This window comes from Schistosoma mansoni, chromosome 1, assembly GCF_000237925.1.
Source record: "Schistosoma mansoni strain Puerto Rico chromosome 1, complete genome".
NCBI classification, from domain to species: Eukaryota; Metazoa; Platyhelminthes; class Trematoda; order Strigeidida; family Schistosomatidae; genus Schistosoma; species Schistosoma mansoni.
In genome coordinates, this window is record NC_031495.1 from 4,020,871 (window position 1) to 4,047,729 (window position 26,859).

A 26,859-nucleotide genomic window follows, 5' to 3' on the forward strand; every position below is an offset into this window, starting at 1 on the left:
GGATAGGAGGATCTGACTCGACTTCAAAGTTGGGAAGATGATGACAGACTTACCTTTAACACTTCAAAGTGTGATATAGTCCATCTGAGACATGTTAAAAACTACATCTATAACTCAGGAAACTCTCCTCTAGAAGTATCCCAAGTTGGAAAAGATTTAGGAGTGCCGGTACCCTAAGATTTGGAGTTTTACGCTATGACCAAAATGTCTTTCGAAAAAACCTTGCACTAGTAACATTTAGGCGCATTTTTGACCAGTTTGATGGAAGAACTTTCCACATAATCTTCAACAATTCCTTTCTCTCCCATTTAGAGTACGGGAGAGGAAACGACACTCTGAAACGTATCCAACGGCGAGCCAAGAAATCAGTTCAGGGACCCAAATTCACGTCTTATGAAGTACGCCTCCAATCACGAAATCTTTACCCATCAGAGTACAGGCGTCTTAGAGGTGTCCTTCTAATGGCGTACAGTATCCTAAATACTTCTGTACATCCCCTTAAACACCTACTTAAGCCTAGCTCTAACACTAACCTAAGGGTAACACCCAAAAACTGGAAACGCAACTTCTACTCCTTAAATGTTGTCAAATTCTGGAATTTGCCGCTGGCTGAGCTAGTCTAAAAGTATTCCCAGGAGTCCTTTAAGTCCTTCTTAAGGACTAGGGATATTATCTTACTATGATTTACCAATTTCTTTTTCCTCCTTTATCGAAAACATACTTGGGTTACTGCCTGGAAGTATTGGTGACCCACTGATTGGCAACTCGTTGGAGAAACAGTCAGACGCCGTCACGCTTAGACTGGGTATTCACAAATGAAGAATTCCTGATTGACGACCTCTCAATCCTAGCTCCCCTGGGGAAAAGTGATTACACCGTCTTATCATCCAGCTTTGTCAACAAAACGGAGCTAAGATATCCTACTAGCAACAAGCGCTGGAACTTCAAACGGTTGAATGTATTAGCTTTACAGGACTATCTACAACAGGTGGATTGGGATGTCCACCCTCAACTTGAAGTGGATGCTCATTGGGATCTTTTACTGCACACGATCTTATGTGCTACTGAGCATTCAGTTCCTCAAATGGTCCCAAAAAGCTACAAACAACCTCCAATCATCAAGAACCGCACTCGTTGTTTGCTAAGCCGCAAAAGGCACTGTTGGGCCGAATATAAACGAACTGACAATAACGACGCATACAGGCAATATAAACGCATAAGGAACATATGTTCAAAGGCAATAAGAGAAGACGGGCTTCAGTTCCAGACCAAGCTTATCGATAAATTCGTCTCCAATCCGAAAAGCTTATTCAGTTACGCAGCTTCTCTTCGACAAGGCAAAACTGGAGTTTCCCAACTGTTTGGTCCTAATGGCCCGACCAATAACGACGGTGATGCCGCCAACCTTTTGTCTGAACAATACTCCCAGACATTCCAGCTGACCCACATCAACTATACTGACGAAAGCTTCACCTGCACCTGTACAGGACTTTCCGAAGTGGATCTGAGTGCTGACCTGGTGCTCCATAAACTGCAACACCTAAGAAAAGACACTTCTCCTTGTCCGGATATGGTTCATTTCGCTGTTTTGAGGGAAGCAGCTTCAATCCTGACGACACCACTTAGCGTGATGTTTGCACACTCGCTAAGCAGAGGCAAACTACCGGAAATATGGAAGTTGGCCCACATCACACCAATTTTCAAAGGAGGTCCACGCAGTGAACCCTCAAGCTACCGACCAGTGGCCCTTCTCTCCATACCTTCCAAAATTATGGAAACCCTAATATATGACGGTATACTAGAATACTTATCATCCTCAAAGTTCTTCTCACCTCAACAGCATGGTTTCAGAAAAGGTCATTCTTGTATGACCAACCTGCTGACTGCGGTGGATAGATGGACAACCATCCTTGATCGCAAGGAGAAGGTTGACGTCATCTACCTGGACTTCTCAAAAGCTTTTGATAGGGTCAACCACGTATGTCTTATCAATAAGCTTAGACGATTGGGTATAAAACCCCCTTTGATTGATTGGCTCTCTTCATATTTAGAAAACCGACACTTTAAGGTCAGGGTTAACTTCACTCTCTCTCAGGCTATGGAATGTCCTAGTGGGGTCCCCCAGGGCTCAATACTAGGACCTCTTCTCTTCTTGATTTACATTAACGATCTTCCTCAACAAGTTTCATCTGACTTATTGCTTTTTGCTGATGATGTGAAACTTTGGAGAGATATACGTAATCATAATGATATAGTAGTTCTTCAGGAGGATCTGACCCGACTTCAAAGTTGGGCAGACGACAACGGACTTACCTTCAACACTTCAAAGTGCAAAGTAGTCCATCTGAGACATATTGCAGACTATAGTTATAACTTAGGTAACTCCCTTCTGGAAGTTTCCCAATTCGAAAAAGATTTAGGAGTGTTGGTACCCTATGACCTGAAATCGTACGCGAACTGTGACAAAAACGCCTCTCAAGCAAACCTTGCACTGGTAACATTGAAGCGCATTTTTGGCCAGCTTGACGGTAGAACCTTCCACATAATCTTCAACAGTTTTATTCGTCCCCATTTAGAGTACGGAAACATAGTATTTCCTCCCTCCCTCCAAAAGGATAAGGACACTTTGGAACGTATACAACGTCGAGCCACGAAATCAGTTCGGGGACTCAAATTCAAACCTTATGAAGAACGCCTCCAATCATTTGACCTTTACCCGTTAGAGTACAGGCGTCTTAGAGGTGACCTTCTTATGACTTACAGTATCCTTAATACTTCTGGTCATCCCCCTAAACATCTTCTTAAGCTTAGTCATAACACTAACCTAAGAGGTAACACCCAGAAATTGGAGACCCTACACAGTAGAACAGACTGCAGACACAACTTCTACTCCGTTAGAGTTGTCAAGTGCTGGAATTCGCTGCCGACTGAGCTAGTCCAAGCGACCTCCCAGGAGTCCTTTAAGAGGAAACTTGACTTATTCTTAAGGACTAAGGATAACATATTATTATGATTTATCGAATTCTTTTTTTCCTCTATTATCGTTCATATACCTAGGTTTTTGCCTGGAGGTATTGGTGATCCACTGCTACTAGACACGGAAGCCGTTAAGCGAGAGCTTCTTCTATTCCGTCCTCAACCATTTGAATCATTTGATACTAGATACGAAAGCCCGTTAAGCGAAAGCTTCTTCTATTTCGTCCACAACTATCTGAACCGTTTGAACCATTTGAACCATTTGAATTTGCAAGGTCGGCACATCATGTTTACTGTATTTCTACGTTTGGACTGGTAAAAGGTACACATAAGCTGTATTGTGCTATATTCTTTCAATATTCGTTCAAAGAAAGCGCTAGTTATGTGCCAGCTATGCGCAACTTTTTTAAAGTCATTATAACCAATCAGCTGACATATAATAACTTTTTGGCCTAGTAACATCGTGTGTGTCTTCCCGAATTCTACATCTTGACAACTAGTGCTAGAAAGAAATATTTTGCCTTTGGTGGCTGTTCATGTTGCCCTACTGAAATTTTAACTTAAATTATTGACTGTATAATGACTGGCACGGAGACCCGATTGGTTGCTTAAGCAACCAATATAAGAGAAATAAAGGAGATATTCCTCTGATCAATGTAGAAAACACAATGGGAGAACTAACCAAAAGGTCTCCTTTTTCGCCTGTCGGGATATAATGCGAAATTTCCTTTTTTCGTCCCGTGTTTGAAATGTCACTAAGTTGTCTAATTTTCACCTAATTCAGTTTCAGTGAATTGTCCACTTTTCACTTAGCCTCAATTTCTCTCCACGTGCACCCTTATTTCCACTCCACAACAAACTTGGATTTTTCAAACGCAACTAACTTGACTAGAAAAACAATACGTAGTTAAAAACACTGACGAGAAATGACATCGTTTACAGGCAGATTAATAATAGATAGATACTTGTCACAAGCTTTCATCGTAAGCACAAACTTTCAATTTTATTTACAAAAATCTACAAAAAAATACAGGTAATGCGTTATCCGTTCAATTTGTGTCCTAGTAGTTAATCGCATATGAAATTAGACACACTCTCAAGACATAATTAGTTTCAACTTAGCACATGCCAGTAAGAAAGTAAATCCACAGTGAGAGAAAGCTTTGTTGGAAAATTAAGTTTAACATAGAAATAAATTTCGAAAATAACACCCCTTTTAAACTGCAGTGTTACTATTCTGAAGCAAAATAATCCTGTGAATTCTGAAGTTTAATAAACACATACATCTGCAGCAATGCTATGTACCGAGTTCCTAATCGAGAGACGGATAAAGAACCTAAAGCTTCGTAGGGACGAACGTCATCAAGAGGGTGCTTCAACGAATGCACTTTCTAAACTAGGTGTTCTGGTCCGTGACGTCATTCATATCCTGCAAAAACATTTATTAAATCATTCCTAGTCGGTTCTGCTCTTCTCTGTAATTTAGGATGCACCAACAGATATATCGCCAATGCTAAACGCTTAAAATTTTGGTAAAGCAGTGGTGGTAAAGAATTTTTTAAGGATTATGGAGCCTAAATGGAGACAGTAGTTTTTGTTGACATACGCGCTATTTCCAGTTCCTTGGGAATTAATTTATTGTCTGTTGGGCAGGAGCTTCCTTGAACCATTAATAAATGTCTTAATACCCCTTCACATAGTATAGACTGACGACGTGCACCCACCTTGATTATTCATTACTAAGTTTCACTATTCCTGATCTTGTCGCATATCTTAGCAACATCTGTAATGGTGGCTTAGATCTGTAACTCATGAAAAGCTCCAATGCAAGATTAAAGGGTCATATCCGATTTAGTGGCATGACTTCACACTACTCTCAATCACTTGGCGATCATTGTTGGTAGGCATGGTTAGTGTTTTGACCCATCAAAGTACTTTTATGAAATCCGCGAGTGCTTGTCTCTAGAGTATAGCAAACTTCTAAGCAGACAAGTCGTTCTTTAGTGGCCAGACGGCTTGTGATAGTTTGAAGTATTTGAATTATGGTACAAAGTAGGAATCCAAGAAATAACGCAATTTAACCAAGAAGTATTAGATGAGCACGAATGGACGTGTTGCATTTGGGATTCGAATCAGGCAGTCATCAGTACAAAAAAGTCAGTTCATACAAACACACTTTCACTTCCGCCATGGCTGAAATTGAAGTCGAATTTTCTGTGATCGAGTGTAGGTTTTCTTCTTAAGTTCATCCTGCGTCTGTCCGACAGTGTATTGGATGTAAACTCTGTATGATCTAGAATATAGTCATTACTATTGGAATTAACAACTGAAATCGGAATTGAATCACCTGCGCTCCTGCAATTGCATACAATCACCATACCGGTTGTGTACTGAAACAACTGATATCTAGAACCTGAACCACAGGCTTTCTTACACTATCCTACCCCACGAAATAATGTTGGATCTTCATATCCCCAAGTTATGAATAATGTGACTTCATTTAAAACATTTCTCACATCGGTTAGAGGATTCATTAGAAGTGACTTCATGGTAAATTTAAACAACATTTGATATCAAATCATCCGAATTGTAATCAAAATCAAGCTCACTTAGTACTCGTGCTTCTCACTGAACAAGTTTCTCACAAGAAGCAAATACATTATGAGGATAAGTAATATATAATATGACATCAGGATTTGATCCTTTTGAAATATTTTCTTCGAATTTATGAAGAATGTCATTGGAGAGTAATGGATCAATTGAAAAATCAGCATCTATCAGAACTCCATCAGATTTTCGGTTACGATTTGATTCGCTCAACATATTTTCCTCAGATTTATAAGAAATTTCATCAGAAATAACTGAATCGTTAGGACAAACCATATCTGGTACAATAACATGGGAAATTCGACAAGAAGTTGATCGGCTAGAAGCTTCTGGATCACAATGATTCTGACTTTCAATTACTTCTATAGCGTTATATGACTCTACACTGTTCTTCGAAGTGGTGGATAAAGATAAATGATCTTTAGAAACACTCAACTTAATAAGATCAGAGTTACAAGATTTAGCATTGCTTGCAGCGAAATGAATAGTAGTATTACAAACTGACAATGCGTCCGGTTTGACCACATTTGAAACATTTGGGATTACGAAACGCTCATGGATTACATGGGCAAAACTTGCCATAGAACAAACATTTGCCGAACTTGTGCTCGTCTTCGTGACCTGCTTCGCAACATCTCAATGAATTGTTATCTAAATAATCTTGACTACGCATTGAATGAGACGATGTAGTAGAGTAGTGAAATTCCTGATGTTCTGACGAATCATTTTGTGGAGTTTTTCTCCTTTACCTCATTCGAAATTTGTATACTTTAAATAGTCTAGTGATAGTTCCTTGAGTTGCATAAGGAAGTGAAATAGGCTTTTCTGGTAAAGCCTGAGTTTTTAATAAGCTGTAGACTTTTCCGATGAATGTAAAGAAACGAGCCACAATATTATATCCTCAACATCTTCCTTGGTTATAGCCCAGATTTCGAACCTTTCCATGTAATCCTCACAAGCATAGGAATTAAAATGTTTGTCCAACCGCTCCATCGCGACGCCAATGTGATAATTATGAGTATTTGAATTATTATGCAAACTAGAAATTCCAGAAATAACACAGTCTAATCAAGAAGTATTAGATAAGCACGAACGGACATATTGCTTTTGGAATTCGAATTCAGACAGTCATCAAGTACAAGAGAATCAATAATTTATGCAAGCACAACACGTCTGTCTCACCTACACCACAATTTGGCCAGGGGCAACCGAGATTTGTACAGAAACAAACCCACCAGTGTCAATGAGACTTTCAAGATAAGTAAATTGGTAGACTAGTTAAACTACTCCATTCCCTATCATTAAATCAGGCTCTGGCTCAGGGAAGTCGTGAAATAACATTTTCCATTTAGGAGAGAATCGCGTCTCAAACATGTTTGAATTGTTCCTTATGCAGGTCGGAATTTTTCACCTTGTCATCTCCACTAAATAGAACTGTCATAAATGGATCTCCTTGTAGGAGGTTAGTCTGAAAGGTTGGATGGAGTGTTATTTCGAGGGAGATATCTATGACGAAATTAAATAGAGATTGATCAAACCTAATGCACATCACGTGAGGTCGATAGTTCTGATGACAGTTTCCTAATACTTCTGACTCAATATTATCTGAGTAAAGATGCTTCACACATCGTATATACTTTGGTACCCCTTTCAATGACAAACAGCCACAATCTTTCGCCCGAAAGAGCTGAGCATCACCTCAAAGTCGAGAAACACGACTATAGATGAGCGGCGATATATTTATCCTAAAACTTGACGAATAGTGGATGTTTGGCTGATACATCTACGTCCAGGTCTGAAATTAGGCTGATTTTCCCTAGTTTTCCGAACAAAATAATCAGATCTTTATATTTTCTTGTTTTTGCAATATTATTCTCTCTCTGCACCACTTGTAAAAATATCAGTACATGAGTTACTGTTTTCATATATATATATATATATATATATATATATATATATATATATATATATATATATATATATATATACCTGCATAACCTTATTTTATCACTTGCTCTATTTTAGTAATCTTTTGTTCAATTTACAGAAAACTAGTAAAGGATAGTCCACCAAGTTATGTGGCTATTTACTAACAGGGATTCAGACAGCCTGTTGGGATCAGCTACCTCATTAGGCCTGAACTTTTCTCATGACCCAGTCCCTGGTTTCTCTATTGACCCACCCAATTCAGAACCATTGGGAACGATCCATGGTCCATATGATTTTAAATGGCGAATTCTCCCTGGTCAGAAAAAGAAAACCAAAGAGGAGGTTACTTTGTTTGTTTGCAACCTAAGTTCGAATGCTGCAACCAGGGAAGCTAGTACTATTCTGTCTATTTTTCAAAGTACAGTCAAATGGATGAAAACATTACGTCATCCAAATATGCTTACTTGGATCGGTGGATCAGAGATTGGTTCAGGGAAACTACCCAATGAATTTGGCTTTGTTACGGAACGTGTTCTACCATTACGGGAATACCTACGCATTAAAGCAGATTGTGGAAATTTCAATCTTATCTCTTCGTGGGGTATACATCAGGTTGGTATCGGTAGATAGATTATGATGCTAATGTACTATGTCTATTTTTGAAAAACTATTTCTTTGTTTGACATCTATTAAACAAGATTTAAATATTTATGTGTGAAGAGTAGTTTGATCTAAGAAGGATCAATGATTTTACTGATCTTTAATCTGTGGTTTTACTCTGGAGATGTTTTTTTAAAGTCGTTTACTGCTATGTTGCATAGGTTTCATGTCACGACAGAAAACAATCTTGCGCGTACTTCTAGTGGCAAACTTCGATGAATTTCGGTCCACACTATTTTCGAAGTTCTCAACAATCCGACCATTGTCCCTACTCGGACATCGTTAGTATGTTTCATTAAGTTCATAATTTATCTAGTTCAAATGCTTTTTTTGATCATGAACAATTATTTCTACTTTCTGCTTGTATTAACCATCTCCAAATCTTGTGATGCAATGGTCGAAGTCATTCCTATGATAGGGTTTTTAAATCGCTTGTCGGGGTGCTTTGTGTTGTTAACAGATAAGCTTAATGATCTTTATTTACATACTTCTGGTAATGAGAAGACAGTGCCGAATATTTACTAGGTGAAACCAGTGTTTCAATTTTTAGTGTTTATTTTTCTTCAATAATGATGGCTAAATTTTATTAAATCTATGTATTGTCATCTAAGTAAGTGTGAGTTAGACATTTTCAGTCCTTATTAGCAAGACCTATAATTGACCGTACAGTTTTATAAAGATGTTTTCTGTCTGTTCTGTGATTATTTACACTTTCCAGTGATTTGGTTACTAGTCTTCCATTCATCTGTAATTATTCACATTTATTATATTTAATACCGTTAGATTGATGGCACTAGGCTGACACATAATTAAGCGGTACCATAATATGAACGAGAAAATATTTGCTGCATATTGTTTGGATCCATGCTTTGGTAAAACACATTAACCAGCGACGATTGTTTGGGAATCTGATTCTAAACATTTAGACATTCTAAAACGTTTTCAACACTGTGACCACCTTCGTGCATGTGTCTACTTACCTTGGTACTTGACTCGTTATTATTTATTTATTTGAACACATAAATATTGATACAAAGGGGCACCAAACACAAGTCACTTGATTTGTGTGTGGGCAATGATACTGCCTGGGCACCCAAACCGAAGCAAGTGGTTTTCTTAGGGGCCCTACCCGGAACCTTCAACCTAAAGGTCTGATCCACATGACAGTGGAACAACGTCAGGAGATACAGTCTCATGGTAGCCGGTGACCAACAATAAGTTCATACGCCATTTGTTCCCTCAGGATTCTGTAGCCCATGTGTACCATTGGTTTGGAATCAGGGCTTTCCAACTCCTCCAAGTGGATCCTCTGTGTCCACCAACCCGGTTAAAGCGCCGGACATTCGCTTTTCGTCTTCTCGATTTCGTAAACAACATCCTCTCCGCTAGAAGGTAGTGAGTAGGACTTCCCTGACAGTGGTTGTATACTCGTGGCCATGTGATAGCATTTCGAAGAGGGCTGAATCGGCCATACCAGGCCGAATACCCGCGAACTATGTTAACGACATTTCGAAACAGGATATGACAGCCTCAACTACTCCAACAATGGTTAACATTGATATTAATTGTGTACTCGATTAACATTAACAATCGCCAAGCTAAATTTCTAATACACTTGTAGTTTTTGAGTGTTTGCTGTATTTCTTTGATATACTTGTTGACATATATTCATAGAAAACTTTTTAAACGATAAATCCATTTAAGTTTGGGTATAATCGGATAAGCTCGTAGTGACAAATGTTTCTTTCCATCACTCCACCATTCCCTCATTTGAAACCTATAAATATAAAATAGCCAACTAGTTCTATTGCAAACGTCTCTTAGAGTACTCATTCAGTTTTATTTTTGGCATTAGTATGAAGTTGTATAAACCTTATGAAAACATTGCAATAACAAAAACCCACTACGTGAGTTTGTTTTCATCATAGTATTTAAACATATTAGTCAAAGGATTATCCAGAAAGTCGGAGCTAATCTTAATGTATTGGATAAACTGCATATTCTCGGGAAATATATGAAGTAAGAACTGCGAATATTACTGTATTGATGCTTCATGTTTATGTATTTTGATATGCAAACCTTCAACTTCACCATAGAACTTCACAAGCAATCGAAGTTAAGATATTTCTGATTAATAGTTATGGGAGAAATCCTTTAGACAACAAAGAATGGACAGAAAATGAACTTGATTTGGGTGGCTCTAAGTTGCGAGATAAATTTAATTCATCCTCTATCTTCAAGATTCAAAGAAATATGGACAGATAACATAATTGATGATGAGCTGAATGAAATCGGACGAGCAATTTTGGCGAACCGTTTCACAACCAGGTTCGTCAGTAGTACCGCAAAAACAAAACATGACTTCAAAAGTGCTCCCACAGCTCCCAAAACCGTTTATTCTTGAGCATTAAATTCAAAAAAGACAAAGCTATGGAGATCATAAATAATAGACTATCTAGATCCCTGAAAAAGACGTTTTATTCAACAAAGCTCTGAACTATCTTCTCCAGTAAGAAATTCATTTGAGGAACTTTAAGGATAAATTACCTCCATGAGGCACCTCAGTGAATATCTGTCAGTTTGCTTGCTTTTGTGGAGCGGGTTATAGTAACCGTATGTTGTATCCACGTTGTGTATTCTTAGACCTGAATAAACGAGGAACCACTGAAATTCTCATGACGTGAAATATGAACAACAAGACTGCTACAAATCAAGATCTATTAACTGTCAAAACACGACGACGACTCTAGTCGAAAATACACAATATATATTGATTGTGCATCCTTTTTAATCATTAATAAGATCGCATTTATGGAAAAAAATACTCAGAGTTATAACAAGATCACATGCTGTCTATCATTCTGAGTATAGTTTGTGTTAATTTAATACAAGAATATTGGATCCTAAAATAACATCACACTCAAATAAATGAATGTTATACCGAATAAAATACCACATTGGGAAACAAAGATAAATATTACTCTGAATAATCATCATATAGAGTTGAAAGCTGAAGTAATGTTGAACAAGAATGAATGAAAAATGTGATTGCATCTTCTCTTCCCGTTATATCAACAGACAAAGCGTACACTTGGTAACAAATATCTGAGCATTGATCTGCAAGGCTATCTAAAGGAAAATCCTAATCGATCAACAACTGGATCTTTGAACACAAGGTCAACACTAGTTGCATGCCACCATGACAGTAATCGTTCAAGATCATTCTTATTATCATTTCTACTTCATTATTTCGATCACTTTTGGTGTTCACCTTGTTTTGCTAATGTGGTATGGGAACTTGAACCAATTCACATCTCTACCAGGCTATATATTGATGATGGCTGACTGAATGAACAATAAGGTTAAGTAATTACTGTCATAATGTGACTTTTTGTTTCATCTGTTTCTAATAATAGTGTGAGGTTTGTTTGTTTTCATTTTCTTCTTGTTTATCTGTAGATCGCAAAAGCGTTAATTTTCTTAAATGATGACGGCAAATTGGCACATAATGCTGTGCGTTTAGATAGTGTGTTTGTAACTACAGCTGGTGAATGGAAATTGGGCGCTTTAGATTTTGTCGGACCTGTTAATGAACCTCCACCGCCTATTAGACAAACAGCAGGTTTTGTGGATGCAAATACTACAGGTGAGTTTCTACAGTGTTCTATTTTTTTTAGAGACTTTTTCATTCCTTAGATTATTTGTCGATAAATAACACACTCCTAAACTGTTTTCAACTTAAATCTTTTGTCATAATTGATGGTAAGGTGTACTTACCCATATACAGCATGTTAGTAACTATAGAAAATAGAAATTACCCAAACGTTAACTGGGAAAAAGAACGATTTGTATGAGAGGGATTTAAAGTTAACTTTGTAAAAACTTCTGTATCTATGATTTCAATCATTGGTAAACAAGCTAAACCCAGTAACAGTTTTAACAATAGTAGTCCTGGTACGGTCAAGGGTGGCGAGAGACAGCTCTTCCTCTCAAAATGCTCTCTTATGGCCACGTGTATACAACCACTGTCAGGGAAGTCCTACTCACTACCTTCTAGCGGAGAGGATGTTGTTTACGAAATCGAGAAGACGAAAAGCGAATGTCCGGCGCTTTAACCGGGTTGGTGGACACAGAGGATCCACTTGGAGGAGTTGGAAAGCCCTGATTCCAAACCAATGGTACACATGGGCTACAGAATCCTGAGGGAACAAATGGCGTATGAACTTATTGTTGGTCACCGGCTACCATGAGACTGTATCTCCTGACGTTGTTCCACTGTCATGTGGATCAGACCTTTAGGTTGAAGGTTCCGGGTAGGGCCCCTAAGAAAACCACTTGCTTCGGTTTGGATGCCCAGCCAGTATTCCAGCCCTCACACGAATCGGATGATGATGTGCGGCATATATCTATTCGGTGCCTCTTTGTACCAATGTTAATGTATTTAAATAAATGATTTTTGAGGTCATTTTAAGTTCTTATAACTTTCCCATCAAATATCTAAACTAGAAAAAATTCTCTTCATATTGAAAAATAATTGTTCATTCCATATACTTTAAAACACTCAACCTGGTCTGACACAAATGCATATTTTTACTATTTACTACAGTTAACATCTATCTACACAACGAAGGGAGGTTAATTAATTGGATAAGTTGCAGAGTTGACATATTGACAGTATCCATGATGGTAAAGACCAAACTTGGAATATATGATTTGAAAATAATGATTAAAATCAAGAAGTGAAAAGTATGAAATCATAATACAACTGAGGATCTAAAAAACGACAAAGAATGCACTTGTGTCAGTATTTAGAGATCATAACTCGCAACAAATATCATTAGTGTCTGCAGCAATCGACATTGTTCAGACCAGGACTCAATCAGTTCATTAACGTATGCCACATCTTGGTTAACAATGGATGCGATATGTGTCTCAGTTATCATAGCTGATTAAGGTTCACAAAATCATTAATCGATTTGTAAATTTGTCAGTTGTACCATACGTATGGCTTCATTAATCTATAGTTCTATAAAACGTGATTAGTTTTTCGAGGAAATCGGTGGTCGAATGTTAACAACCTATACATGTCTTCTACCTTATGTCGACTCTCACACCAATTAAGTCATACAGAATAAACTGTATAATATATTCTTCCGTTGATAAACAAATGGACATGTCACCTACAGCACGGGTGACTCAAGTTTGCAAAAGCCTGGTTCATTACTACTGTCGAGCAAGTTACTGGCTGACTTTATACACGATTTGTTTCAGTTCCCATCAAGAAGGATTGTTTTAGAATGTTTTAATAAAAATTAGTGTATCTTTAGAAGGTCTCATCAGGATATAGTGCATACCATTAAAATTCTAGTGTTAACTCAAACTAGGCTTGTATTTGAAAGTACTTAGTAAAATTAAATGTGATTATTTTCATTCTTTATGATAGTATCTATTAGTTGTGTTAAGCAATCTAAACAATCTAATTTCAATTTCTAAATAGAGACTATTCCAGTTGTACTTTAGTTTTCGTTAGGAAATACAAGTTTTTCTTTGTAAACTTATCTTACCTCATTTTTTCCACGTTCCTGTCATCAGCATATTCTTTTATAATAGCCGCTTCCACCGAATCTTCAAAGTCACTACACTAATAAATTCAATGTAACTTATTCACTAAAAGCAGATTTATTAGTGTGATTATGAGCCACATAGTTTGTGTAAGGACTAATAATGCTACCACCGATGCATATGTGTGCCTGGTACTACGTTGTAGCTGACTGACTGACCATAAATTATATAAACGACGTAATTATTACTTGGGTTCAAGTGGTTTTATAAATATGTACACTTCCATCGTTGCTTTTTTCAAATCCTCAACAAATGATTTCATGATAGTGGTTTTTCTATTTCCATAGATCCGTACATGCCTCCAGACAATCGTCTCGTTGATTCATGGGGTTTGGGATGTTTAATATGGGAAATATTTAATCCGTCTTCAATATTAAAGGATCGCTCTCAGCTAATTGAATCTTCATATTCGAAAAGAATTCCTAAAGCATTAATACATGATTATCGACGTCTTATAGCTCAAAGTGCTACAAAAGGTGGAGTGAAACGATTCACCGTATCTCAATTTCTCCAGTCAACTCGTAATTCAGAAAAACAAGGATTTTTAGCTAATGATTACGTGGATACATTATTATTTTTAGAAGAGATTGAATTAAAAGATAGTATGGTAAGAAAAATCTTCATTTCATTTCTGTGATTTTGGTTAAACTCTTATGTTATTGTTATTAAAATTAAATTGATTATCAGCTAACGCTAACCTGCGTGGTGTGGTGTTCCATCCAGATTGGTTGGTAAAGCCTTATACTGGTGGGGACTTTAAGCCCTTCTGGAATGAATTCCGTGTTTTCAGGGCTCACAAACCTACCGCGTGGAGTGATTTTGTGGAGAACCACGGCCCCGCAGGTCTTGGCGTGTGTGAGTGTCTCACCAAGAATAGTAAGTAAAGATTTCTTTGAGGTTTTGCTTACCCTGGATAGGTATAGTCTGCATGAATACTAGTTGACACACAGGCTTTCATCCATGTATCCATTGAATATACATACATGTATACCTATCCTGTGAGTAAATATGCGTTATATGAACACCGGTAATACACGAGTTTTATCCCATACATCCCATATAATACACATAGGTATTTTCACCCACTTGAGAGAGTGGATGTTCATCGCCCTAGTACTTCAAGACATACACATATGCATAAACAATCTCTAGGGATGTTGTTCGTCTCCTCTCTCGAATATTTGCTACTATATCTTTTTATTATGCCTTCGACCTGATAGATTAGGATGATGACTTTATTAGACAGGACAAACAATCTTTGAGCTTACTTCTCCATTGTACGACCACGCACACACCCTTTGCATACACCTATATACATGAACAACATACTCCCGATGACTTCTACAATTCTTATGCATAAGTACACACATCAGGTAGCCCTATGTGGTTAAGTGAGCCTCGATTTGAAACCCAAGTTAATCAAGGATACGGCTGAGTGAGTGATTAGTCCAATCTTCGTCGATCGCCTAAGTTGGCTAGCAAGATTGCCTCTACTATCTAGCAGTGGCGCGAAGAGGTCTTATGTCGGATTTTGTTTCTTAACACACGTAAACAAGCACTTTATTCCCCTTATCAATGTCACCAATTATCATTACTACTTTTCTCTCTACCACGTCTAATAAGTGACTACAAAATTTCCAGGTTTATGTTTTCTTAGATCATTAACATTCTAATCAATACACGTATCTAACTTGGTGAGGTTACGTTTTTTGTAATGCTTATTGATCTGCGAAATGTTGTATTATTTTACTTCATTGACAGACTGTGATATTCTCTTAAGTTATGACCTAATATTCATTGAAAAAGCTTGAATTTACACACCTAATATTGTCTTGTTTTGAAACACTAATATGATTTGGAATAATGATTGGTTAATATTAGTATTTGTTTTTCTTCTTAATCATATGTATGAATACACAAATAAAATGTGTAACAGAGATGGCTAACTAATATCAAGGAACTTAACCATAGCTGGAACTCACAAGTATCTATCTTAGAAATGCTAAGTTAGACCTTTAAACACCTGAGTCGTCGTGACTGAGTCATGATTCCGTTGATCCCTCACCCAATAGATGTGATCTAATAAAAGATGCTTTATGAGGTTAGTCAGAATGCTTTCTTATGCTCGTTATCTTGTACTTTCATTGCTTATTTGTCTACTTGTAGGAAAAATCAACATTTTTGAAAAATCTTGCCACACAAATAACAAGTTTCCCAGATGATGTATGTCGTCATAAAATACTGCCTCATTTAGTTAATGGTTTACGTTACGGATCTGCTGGAGTTGAGGCTCTTCTACCTGTACTGCGTCTTATTCCCCTGTTATCGGATAGTGATTTTCAAACTTATGTTCTGCCATGTCTTTTAAAATTGTTCTCATCACCTGAACGTGCAACACGTGTACGCCTTTTAGAACATCTACCTGATTTTGTACAACATTTACAAACAAAATGTATAGAAACACAAATTTTCGGTCCAGTTTCTGCCGGTTTCACAGATACACATCCTGTTGTACGTGAAGCGACTGTACGTGCAATGATTCATTTGGCACCAAAACTTTCAACAAAACTACTGAATGAGAATTTAATAAAATATATAACAACATTACAAGTTGGTGATAATTTATAATTACAATAATCATAGATTTTAACTTTATATTGTTTATTCCTTAGTCCACTTATGATATGGGTGTTCCTAAGTGCAATGTATCAATCGTGAGGTTTATTGGGCCTCATTGGGGGACCCTATCGGCTCTCTTGGCAGGAAGACTGTCATTTTTTGAGGCACAAACCCACTTCGTGAATGCTTTTGTGGGGAAATCGTTAGAAACCCCTTGGTCTTGGCATATGGATGTCGCACCTAGGATTAGTATACATTACATCGATCCCGGTAACATAGGCTTTCACTTATGCATCCTATGGCATACATATGGGCATACTCGCCTCTTTGGGACGGTGATGGTCACCACTCCATTCACTCGTATATTTATGCTAGAAAGACTGCGTAAGTACCAATCATGACTCTGGATACACAAGGATTAAATCTCGTCTGTTCTCTGAATTGACTAAGGGAGTTTAAGTGAGTGACTGTACTTGGATCCTTTATGCGTGTTTCGGAGATACAGCGTACACTGAGTTCACCTAGAAAAAAAGTCTGCAAAAGTGGAGAAGTAGAAGCAACCGTCTTTGTGGGGGGGTATGAAAGGTTCACCTAGGGAAGTTAAATAACCCTAATTTCAAATCAGCGGTGCAAACGAGCTATGAAATTCTGAGGAATAAATGCCATATACACTTAGCTTGATCACTTTCTATCATGAAACTGTATCATTCGAGGGAGGCCCTGTTCTTTAAGAAAGTTACCTGTTTTCCCACCCTACCAGTCTCATATCCCTCACGAAAATCATACTTATCACAACAAAGCGAATGAAAAACATAGTTTACTCTTCTCAAACATGAAAGCTCAAGTTTTAGTTGTTTTATTATAAACAATTTTATAGCACCTCAAATCTGTAGTGTATTTCTTAGTCCCTGTGTATCAGTCTTTTTTCTGTGATGATATGTGAATAAATGTTAGCATTGTTTCGGTAGACTTTTGTTTTCTAAGCTGAATGGTTGTTTTCTGATAACATAGAACATTTCGTTCATCCCTTTTTTTGTTCTTACATATCTTAATTTCTTAGTAATTTTCAACTATATTTGATCTCTTTGTTTTATAGTCACGGGATGCACAAGGTGGAATTCGTACTAATGCAACTGTATGTTTAGCGAAATTAGCATCATATTTTTCAACACAAACACAACAAGGTCCAATTTTAGGTGCCTTTCTTCGAGCAACTCGTGATTCATTCTTGCCAAATCGTCAAGCAGCAATAACTGCCTTAGCTGCTACACAAGTAAGGAACATTATTTGCATGGTAGCTAGTTTTTTTTTGTTTCTATATGTTTCAGAATAAATCGCAATGTTTTTCACTACGTTCCTTCGATGTTACCGAAAGTCGCAATCTACGAATCCTATTGTAGTTTTGTTTTGAAATGAAAATTTTAACTTTTTTTATAACACTAAAAATTCTTGGTGTCAAAAATCTCATCGGCTTACTATACTTCAGGTGTTATTGATCAATATTGTATTGGAGGAGTCCCAAAATATCCCTCGTCAAGATACCGAAGGGGCCAGAAACTCCAGGACACGTTTTATTCAACCAGCGTTGAAGAAAATCTCTGAAACACCTAGAGAATCTAGAACCACGTGCCACGGTTTTGATTGTCTATTTACCTATACTGCTACTATATTTGGTATGGTTGCAGAAGACCAAGGTTTTGGATAACTCTATAAATACCCTTTTTTCTGTATACGAACTAGCCCTGTAGTAAAGCTTTTACTCGCGATCCTCACTTCCTCTCTATTGTTCCAGTTGGCGTGTTGAAGTAGTTGGGGATATAGGAACTGGCTAGAAAGACAATTTTAAACCTATCAATAGCAAGACTTATCACATTGATTACCTGGTTCTGAATTTCTTACTTTCTTCTGAATGAATTAGCTTTAATACTGATCTCCCTGAGTAGCCGATTGATACTCGATATTTCGAACCCAAGTTGAATCAGTTGAAGCCCTTTAATAATCTACTAATACCAAAAAAGAATGAGACAATTATTCCGGCTTTACTATCTAAACTCAACATACCCTGTGAAACTAGTTGCTGGCCACTTCACTTCATACTGAATCTTTCTGATCATTCTTTTGTGTATATTTTCGAAAGACTGTACTTGTTTACATTCTTCTTTCAGAATGCATAATTCTTATTCACGTTAGTGTGCTTATTCACTGAAACTAATCAACTATAAATAATATAGGAGTTTATCTGAAGGAGTTAAATTAATTCTCTCATATTAGGGGTTACTTACTTACTTACGCCTGTTACCCCTCGTCGAGGAGCATAGGCCGCTCACCAGCATTCTCCATCCAACTCTGTTTTGAGCCTTCCTTTCCAGTTGCTATTCATCCTTTTCATATCTGCTTCTATTTCCCGACGTAATGTGTTCTTTGGCCTTCCTCTTTTCCGCTTCCTTTCAGGATTCCAAGTTAGGGATTGCCTTGTAATACACATTGGTGATTTCCTTAATGTATGTCCGATCCACTTCCAACGTCTTTCCCTAATTTCCTCTTCAGCTGGAAGCTGGTTTTTCCTCTCCCATAAAACGCTGTTGCTGATAGTATCCGGCCAATGGATGTTGAGTATTTTGCGTAGACAACTGTTTATAAATATTTGTACCTTCTTGACGATGGTCGTAGTAGTTCTCCACGTTTCAGCTTCGTACAGTATGACTGTCTTGACGTTCGTATTGAAGATTCTCACTTTGAAATTAGGTGGGAGTTGTTTTGAGTTCTATATGTTCTTCAGTTGTAGAAATGCTGCCCTTGCTTTGCCAATCCTCGCCTCTACATCTGCATCCGATCCTCCTTGTTTATCAACGATGCTTCCCAGGGGGGTACATATGTATATTTCTTGCTTTTATGTCTTTATATTCTACAAACTAATTTGGTAGTCAGTTCTGTGTTACCTCATACTTGTCTTCGCTATTAATGTCTATAGAAAGAAGCTAAACATTTATTTCAGTGAATTAATCCAAAAAAAATTTTATGACTAAAATCATTCATTCCATAATTTCTAATTCATTTTTCTCTTTATAAGGAATATTATACAAATGATCTACTAGCTGGAAAAGTCCTACCTTGTTTGTCATTCTTAACGACTGATACAGAGAAGTCAATACGTGATGATACATTTCGTGCTATACGTGGGATACTTGATCGATTGGAACATGTAAGTGATTATTTTGTATGTGTTCGTTTAAGAAATTTCCAAAGTAATGTCGTATAAATGATTGTTTAAAAACTGAAATATATGTCATTTCATGGATGTAATTCAACGAACCATATTATAACAGCTCATCATCTGTTGTACGAATAATTTGTTTGTCTTCATACTTTTCATTTTTCTTTGGATCGGGGTTATGATGTGTTTATAGCGTTTGGTACTTGATCTACAGTTTTTATTGATGTGCCAACACTTTTTAAAAATGCCTTATAACTGTTATGATTCACAACTTACCAGCAAAACGACATCCACCAACTAAAATATAGTCAAAATCATCTGAGTAATGTGAAAATTAGTTCATTTTTGTATTGGCTGTGTGAGTCTTCCAACTGGCGTTTAGGATTACAGATTCATCCAGCTGACGAGTCCCAAATAGGGCGAAGCGCTCGTTCTGGATTCCACTACTAGCCACCATCCATGTTTGCTTATAAATACTCTATTTGTTTTGTGTTTTTTTAAAGTTTTTAACTGTCATTGTATACTACTAACCGTAAGGAATTAAATAACCTTGATAGATAAATTTCCAAAATTAGCCGTAGTTGAGAAGATTGGTTCACAAAAAAATTTAGAAGAAAGTAAACGCGTTGAGAATTTTGATGGGAAGTATTGGTTTTTTGGATGATCATTATGATGGTGTGAGCCTAAGTCTCCAACATGGCAGTGACATGTATACATTCTAGAATCATTACTTTTTATGACATTTACGATTAATGTTCTATTAATCAATCAATTAAACCTGTTACCCCTCTTAGAAGATAGGCTTCTGACTACGGATCCTCAAGCTACTCTATTTTGAGATCTTTTTTCCAGTTGTTCCTAAGTGATGTTCATTGATCTCAGTGTCTGCTTCTAATACCCTGTGGTCATGTGTTCTTTAGGTTGCCTCTTTTCTTTTTACCTTGATGATTCCAAGTTGCGAGGTTGATAGTTTCGGCAAGATGTGTCTTACCCGCCTTCATGATAAATGTTAATTTACCTAAGTTGTGTCATATTAGCTTAGATTTTTATAAATATATACTGTATAAGACTAACATAAGTCATTACATTTTCTCTTACTGTATGGCTTTACTGTTACTTGCATTATGCAACCAGAGTTACAAAGCCATCATCATTTGTTTGATAGTATAATGTTATATTATAACATTGTGAAATCATCTATCTTATTCACATATCTAAATACTATCGATTCCATATTGCGTAGGATTGTTTCCGATTGGCGTATACAAACAAAAATCACTACATTACATGAAAGAATAAATTTCCTGGGATAAATGAAGTGCCTAAGATGATTTTCTATAATTTTCAGTATGAAATGATTATTTTGAAGTCGTTAATGTTACAGTTTCACATAAATATTACAGTCGTGCTCAATTCATGATAAGCTTGTGAAACTCTAAATGAGTTATAAGCAAAGATGGACAGCGGCTAGCATTGGAATCCCAGACGTGCGTTTCGTCCTATTTGGGACTTGTCAGCTGGATGTACCTGCATCTCAGAGTTGATTTTCACTCTAGGACTTGAACCCAGTACCTTTCGCTTCAAACGCCATCGCGTCCCAAATAAAACGAAACGCGCGTCCTGGATTCCACTGTTAGCCACTGTCCATCTTTGCTTATAATGCTTGTGAATTAAGGCTATATCGAGGCAATACGCACAGTATGCACATATGCCAATAAGAGACTGATCAATTGCAGTCCTGAAAGTCAATGGGAAGATTCAAACAAAGAATACCAAGTGAATCTAAATGGGTTATTTATATGACAAAATAATTAGCTTTTGTTGCCTTCATTTTAGGTCACTACCCATTTTATTATTATTCACCATGCTATACAAGAATTGTTGGTGAGACTATAATTTATGGACGAACCAATCAGGTACTACATACTACTTATGTCTATCAACATAAGTAGCTTATACCACATAAGTAGTTTCCTATTAACATGAACTATCACATAATCGATAAAATATATATCTGTATTACGTGTATAACATTCACTATTTAACGAAAGATTTTTCCATTACTATATATTTCTCGTCAACTTAAGGTGTTTTATCTAACACATGGTTTGTTGTATGGAAATCAACTGACACACACATGTATCCAATATTTATTTCCTTTTTTGTACGTCAATACTTAAAAGCGCATGTGTACTTGTTATTTCGTATGGCTCGCCTATGAGAGAGCAGTGAGTTTATCGATAGGATTAATGATACACGAAAAACCTTATGCGCAGTCTTGAGTCCTGCTATCTGCCTAGCACAGCCAGTTAAGTCCAGAACACCAATAACAGCCTCTGCAATATGAATCATTATTCTCAGACATACTGAGTTTATATACCGAACAAACTGACCACATCTTACCATAAAATAGAAAGTAACTCGAACCCAGTACCTTTCGCTAGCCACTATCCATCTTTGCTTACAATGCTTGTGAATTAAGGCTATATCGAGACAATACGCACAGTATGCACATATGCCAATTAGAGACTGACCAGTTGCAGTCCTAAACATCAATGGGAAGATTCAAACAGGCAATACTAAGTGAATTAATTTGAGTCTTTTGTATTCATAAGTTAATGAACACTAACCAACTCAACTTATCATTGTGAACTGATTGAAGTTAGACGTATACATCATTGGATCCCAGTTTAATGGTATTAGAGGTTAGGCGTTCGCATGCGAGACCGAAAGTCTCGATTTTTATTTCCACTTGCAAGGTCATGGATTTGCACTGCTGAGGAGTCCCATACTAGGAAGAAACGGCCGTTCACTGCTTCCATGTTTTTAATGAAATTGTTATCTAGTATTTTGAGCATTTAGCATCTAACTAATATATCTTGAGTGATTACCTGTTTCATTTTAAATCAGTATAAGTGTTCAGCTGTGATACAAAAAAAGTATAACTAGTAGCCGATTTTAGTTTGCAAGATAGGACAAAAGTTTGTGATCAAGGGATTAAGGAAGTATACTAATGTTCCAAAAAGTAACTTTTGTTGTCCGCATTAACACTTGGCAAATGAGTAATAGTATATAGCCCAAAATAATGTCTTAGATCATTATTGGTACAAGGAATAGTGCTGGAGTGCTCACAATTAGTTAGTTATTGATTTAGTTTCCATAAGAAATTGGAGCAGAACATGATGGCTGCTCCCTATATAGTCATAAATCAACATGATATTAAACTGATGGGGATCATACCCCGAGCCTTTGACTTGAAGGTCTAATCCACAAGGTAGTGGAGTAACTTCAGGAGATGCAGTCTCATGGTAGCCTGTGACCAACAATACGTTCATACACCATTTGTTGCTTCAGAATTCTGTAGTTCATGTGTACCATTGATTTGGAATCAGAGTTTTTCAACTCCCCCAGATGGATCCTCCATATCCACTAACCCGATTATAGCACCAGACATTCACCTTTAGTCCTCTCGATTTCGTAAACAACACCCCCGCAGTACGAAGCTTTTATTGACTAAATCTGATCAAGATACACGCCCAAACTTTTATTACTATAGATGTGTCACTCAGAAAGTCAAACTAAATTTTCAATCAATAGCATACGTATTTATTTCTCTCGGATAATTAATCTAAATATTGACTAATGAATGACACCAGTCAGTATTTATTACTAATTGTTTGGTCTTAAACTGATATACATGATTGACTTAGCCTATTTCTAAGCAATTTTTACTCATAAAAAGTCAAACAATAACTAAATATCTGATATTCAATAATCTGTGCATGGTTAGATGTTGTAGCTCAGTTAGTAGAAAGTATCAATGTTTATGCATCCAGTAGTTAGTTCCCTACTAAAAGACACACTTCCTGTAAATCTTAGATATTATTTATCATTCGGTGATTAGTATCTACCTATCATATTATGTTGTACTGATGTTATTCTCTTGTTATCTTTTTATTTTTCTTAAATAAGACTAGTGAACATAACACATCTAATCAAATGACAAATGATAGTCAAACATCAAGTTCAGATAATCCTTCACGAACTGTTACAAGTGGAGCATCTTCAGCCAGTGCACTTACTCAGTGGGCTTTGTCTGCTTTGTCATTTTCTAGTCGTATTTTACCATCATCATCAACAACGACAACTACAGCCACAACAAAATCGTCTGATACGGATGTGGAATCAACGTCCTATCCTTCTTTATCATTGTCAGCATCACAACGCAATAAAAACTCAAATGGCTTAGAAAGAATTGAAGAAAAACTGTGCAGTAATAATAGTAAGTTTCTGTATTTTGTCATTATCTACCTATTATTTAATTAAATTGATTACTCATTTAATTACTTTGATTTATATTCCAATAATACCTGTCAGTAATTAGTGTATAAAATCGGAACACAGTTTATCAAGTTTAAAACTTACTAACTAAACATATCTGTATTCCAGTATGGGGATTTGTGGAGATTGTAGTATTTTAACAGTTAAAGTCATGAGTCGATCTGAGCTAGACCACCACTGAAAACCTGGGAGCACTGGACGACCGTTCCATCTTAGCAAAGGACTCCTAAGGAGTGCACATCTACGCTCCCGCACTCTGGATTCGAACCCGAGACACTCGGCCTCTCTCACGAACGCTTAACCTCTAGGCCACTGAGCTGGCATCCAATGGTAATAATGTCTAACCTCAATCAATTCATGATGTGCACTACCCTTGATTCATTGTCGTCGGTGGATAACTGTCTCACACCTGACATCAATTAAACTCCACGGTTTTTCACTAAAACTCCAGGAGTTCTATTTTGAAGCTAATTGAATGCCAGCTCAATAGCGACTAGTATCAAGATGTGACTCTTGATTATTTTCATTGAATTATTGTAAGTATTGTTTAATTCCTGTAAAGATGTTTTGCCTGACTATATTTATTGTTCATCCTAGGAAAATGAAATTGCAAGCTTGATAACTGATTCTTTGAACCATGTGACAAGTCTCTAATTATTACCAAGCTAATGACTTTAATGTGTTGCAATTATGAGAAATACTTTTATGATCGCTCTAAGTATAATGATTACCTGTTCAAACGATTGTAAATGATGTAGGTTTTAACCGTGTGTTGGATATTTAAGTTAGTGAACTAAAGCTTTTCATACAAAAGTATATTCAATAGTAGACAATAAATACCTAGTTAGACACAGTTATTCCATTGAAATAAGAAATTTTACACAACCTATCGTGTTAAACTAAATTCTCTGTGTTTCAGATAGTTTCATGACCTAATTAAATTATCTTGTCTTTAACATGATTAGGATTAAATCAGTGCTCAGGTCTTTTCTTGTTAAAACGAGATCATAGACTAGTCAGTCAGTCAACCACAACATAGGATCAGGCATATATATGCATCGGTCCAAGTTGCCACACCTCATTAGCACAACAAGATGAACACCAAATTCATAGAAGCATTACTTCAATGGTAGTAATATATAAAAGAAAGATTATGTATAAGATTATAATACAGGAAGAAAGAATTAGTTCGTAGAAATAAAGGTATAAATTAATTTTAATCTCACGGTTTAAGGGCAGACAAGGAGTGTATACACCTAGGCCATTGTGATCAATTATGGGTCATGTCACCCAGAGTCTCCAACCACTGGTTACGATAGTCGTGCGGACCTCGACCAAGTAGTCTGTATCCACCAACATGACTCGGACCAGAAGTTAGTGACTTTATGGACTGATGCCACATTTCAGTTTGGGTGCCCTTAACTTTCTTCCAACCATCTCTAACACTAGTCCTCATTGTACGCCGTGGTAATCGATGTTCAGGCATGCATAACACATGGCCAAACCTCTTAGTCGATGAATATTCACAACCTCATCAACTGACCTACCATCATTCCCTGATATCCCTCGTCTAACCTCACTGTTATTTATCTGACGATCCCAAACAGTTGCTGGCAATATTTCTAAGACATCTGTGATTAAATATTAGTAAATCGCGAGTATCTTCTACCCTTAGTGACTATGTTTCGCAGCCGTAAAGTTGAACAGAGAGAACTGATCACAGATTAGATATTTTGTTTTACATCATATAATATACAATCAGAATTAACTCATTTAACCTATAAGTATTCTTGTACAATTGTTGATATCGTTAATTAATTTCCAAATCATCTTTCACAATAGTTTCATTATTTACTCGTAAATATTACTGATTTCAGTTTCAGAAAATTCGAATAAATCTGCTCAATTAACTTCACCCAAATCATCTTCAAAGTCAACTATTAATCATGACAAAGAATCAAATCCATGGGATCTTATGAATAATAATGCCGCTGATGATGATGGTGATGATGATTGGAATTTGGATATGAATGATGTTTTTGAAGATATAGATGACAATAAATCAACATTAAATCATAACTCAGAAAATAAGAATTTATTATCAGAGTCTACTGCTACTACTCTTCCCCCACTTACGCCTTCGTCGTATTGGGATTGTCAACCACAATATGATCAAGAAACAAAGAATAAACTTGACTTAGACTGGAATTCAAATGAATTTTTTGATAGTCTTACTCTAAATGAGAATCCAATTGAAAAGAGAACAAATACGAAGAAGTCAACTGTTAAATCATCACAATCTTCAAATATAATAAAAAGTCTACCGTCGACAAATCATTCAGACTATCAATCAAAAAAGCTATCACCTGAACATGTTTCAACTCGAACTCATTCTAGTGTGACTGATAAGCCAATGAAATCATCGAAAGGACAACAAAGAGAATTAAATAAATCAAACGTTGTCAATAATGCTAGTAATGATGATGGTGATGATTGGGGCGATTGGTAGTGTCTACTCTTCATCGTATGGTTAATCATTATTACTTCAATTATTTGTTTGTTTGTTTTTTTTTTTTTGACCATGCTTTCTTACTGGCTAGTTGTAAATAGTCTCTCAAAAAAATAAAGGATAGTTTCTGTTCATGTTTATGCGTCTGTCTGTTTGTGAGTTCAATACCCAATCGATTTCATGATGATGCGCAAAGAATCCTGTGTACACTGTAACTGTTCTGTTTTTTTTTCAACTCTACTTCTCTCCCTTCTGATTAAGATATAATGGGTTTGTGTAACAACGTTGTTTTATTAATCTAAACGATTAATCATATACTATTACGTAATATTTATTTGATAAAAGTGCCTTATTTTAACGATTTACTTTAATATGGGTATGG

General features: G+C 36.6%; 1 protein-coding gene across 1 annotated transcript; it reads left to right on the plus strand.

Annotated features, from left to right (window-relative positions):
• Positions 1 to 3,246: 3,246 nt before the first annotated feature.
• Smp_176440 (protein kinase) lies at positions 3,247 to 26,477 on the plus strand (the record flags this gene model as incomplete). Its single annotated transcript, XM_018793028.1, has 9 exons — positions 3,247 to 3,298; positions 7,631 to 8,124; positions 11,632 to 11,818; positions 14,082 to 14,401; positions 15,961 to 16,404; positions 17,510 to 17,686; positions 19,484 to 19,615; positions 23,600 to 23,909; positions 26,014 to 26,477. Exons 2-9 carry the CDS (start codon positions 7,660 to 7,662, stop codon positions 26,475 to 26,477), a joined length of 2,499 nt encoding a protein of 832 aa, XP_018647582.1. The 5' UTR covers positions 3,247 to 3,298; positions 7,631 to 7,659.
• Positions 26,478 to 26,859: the final 382 nt, after the last annotated feature.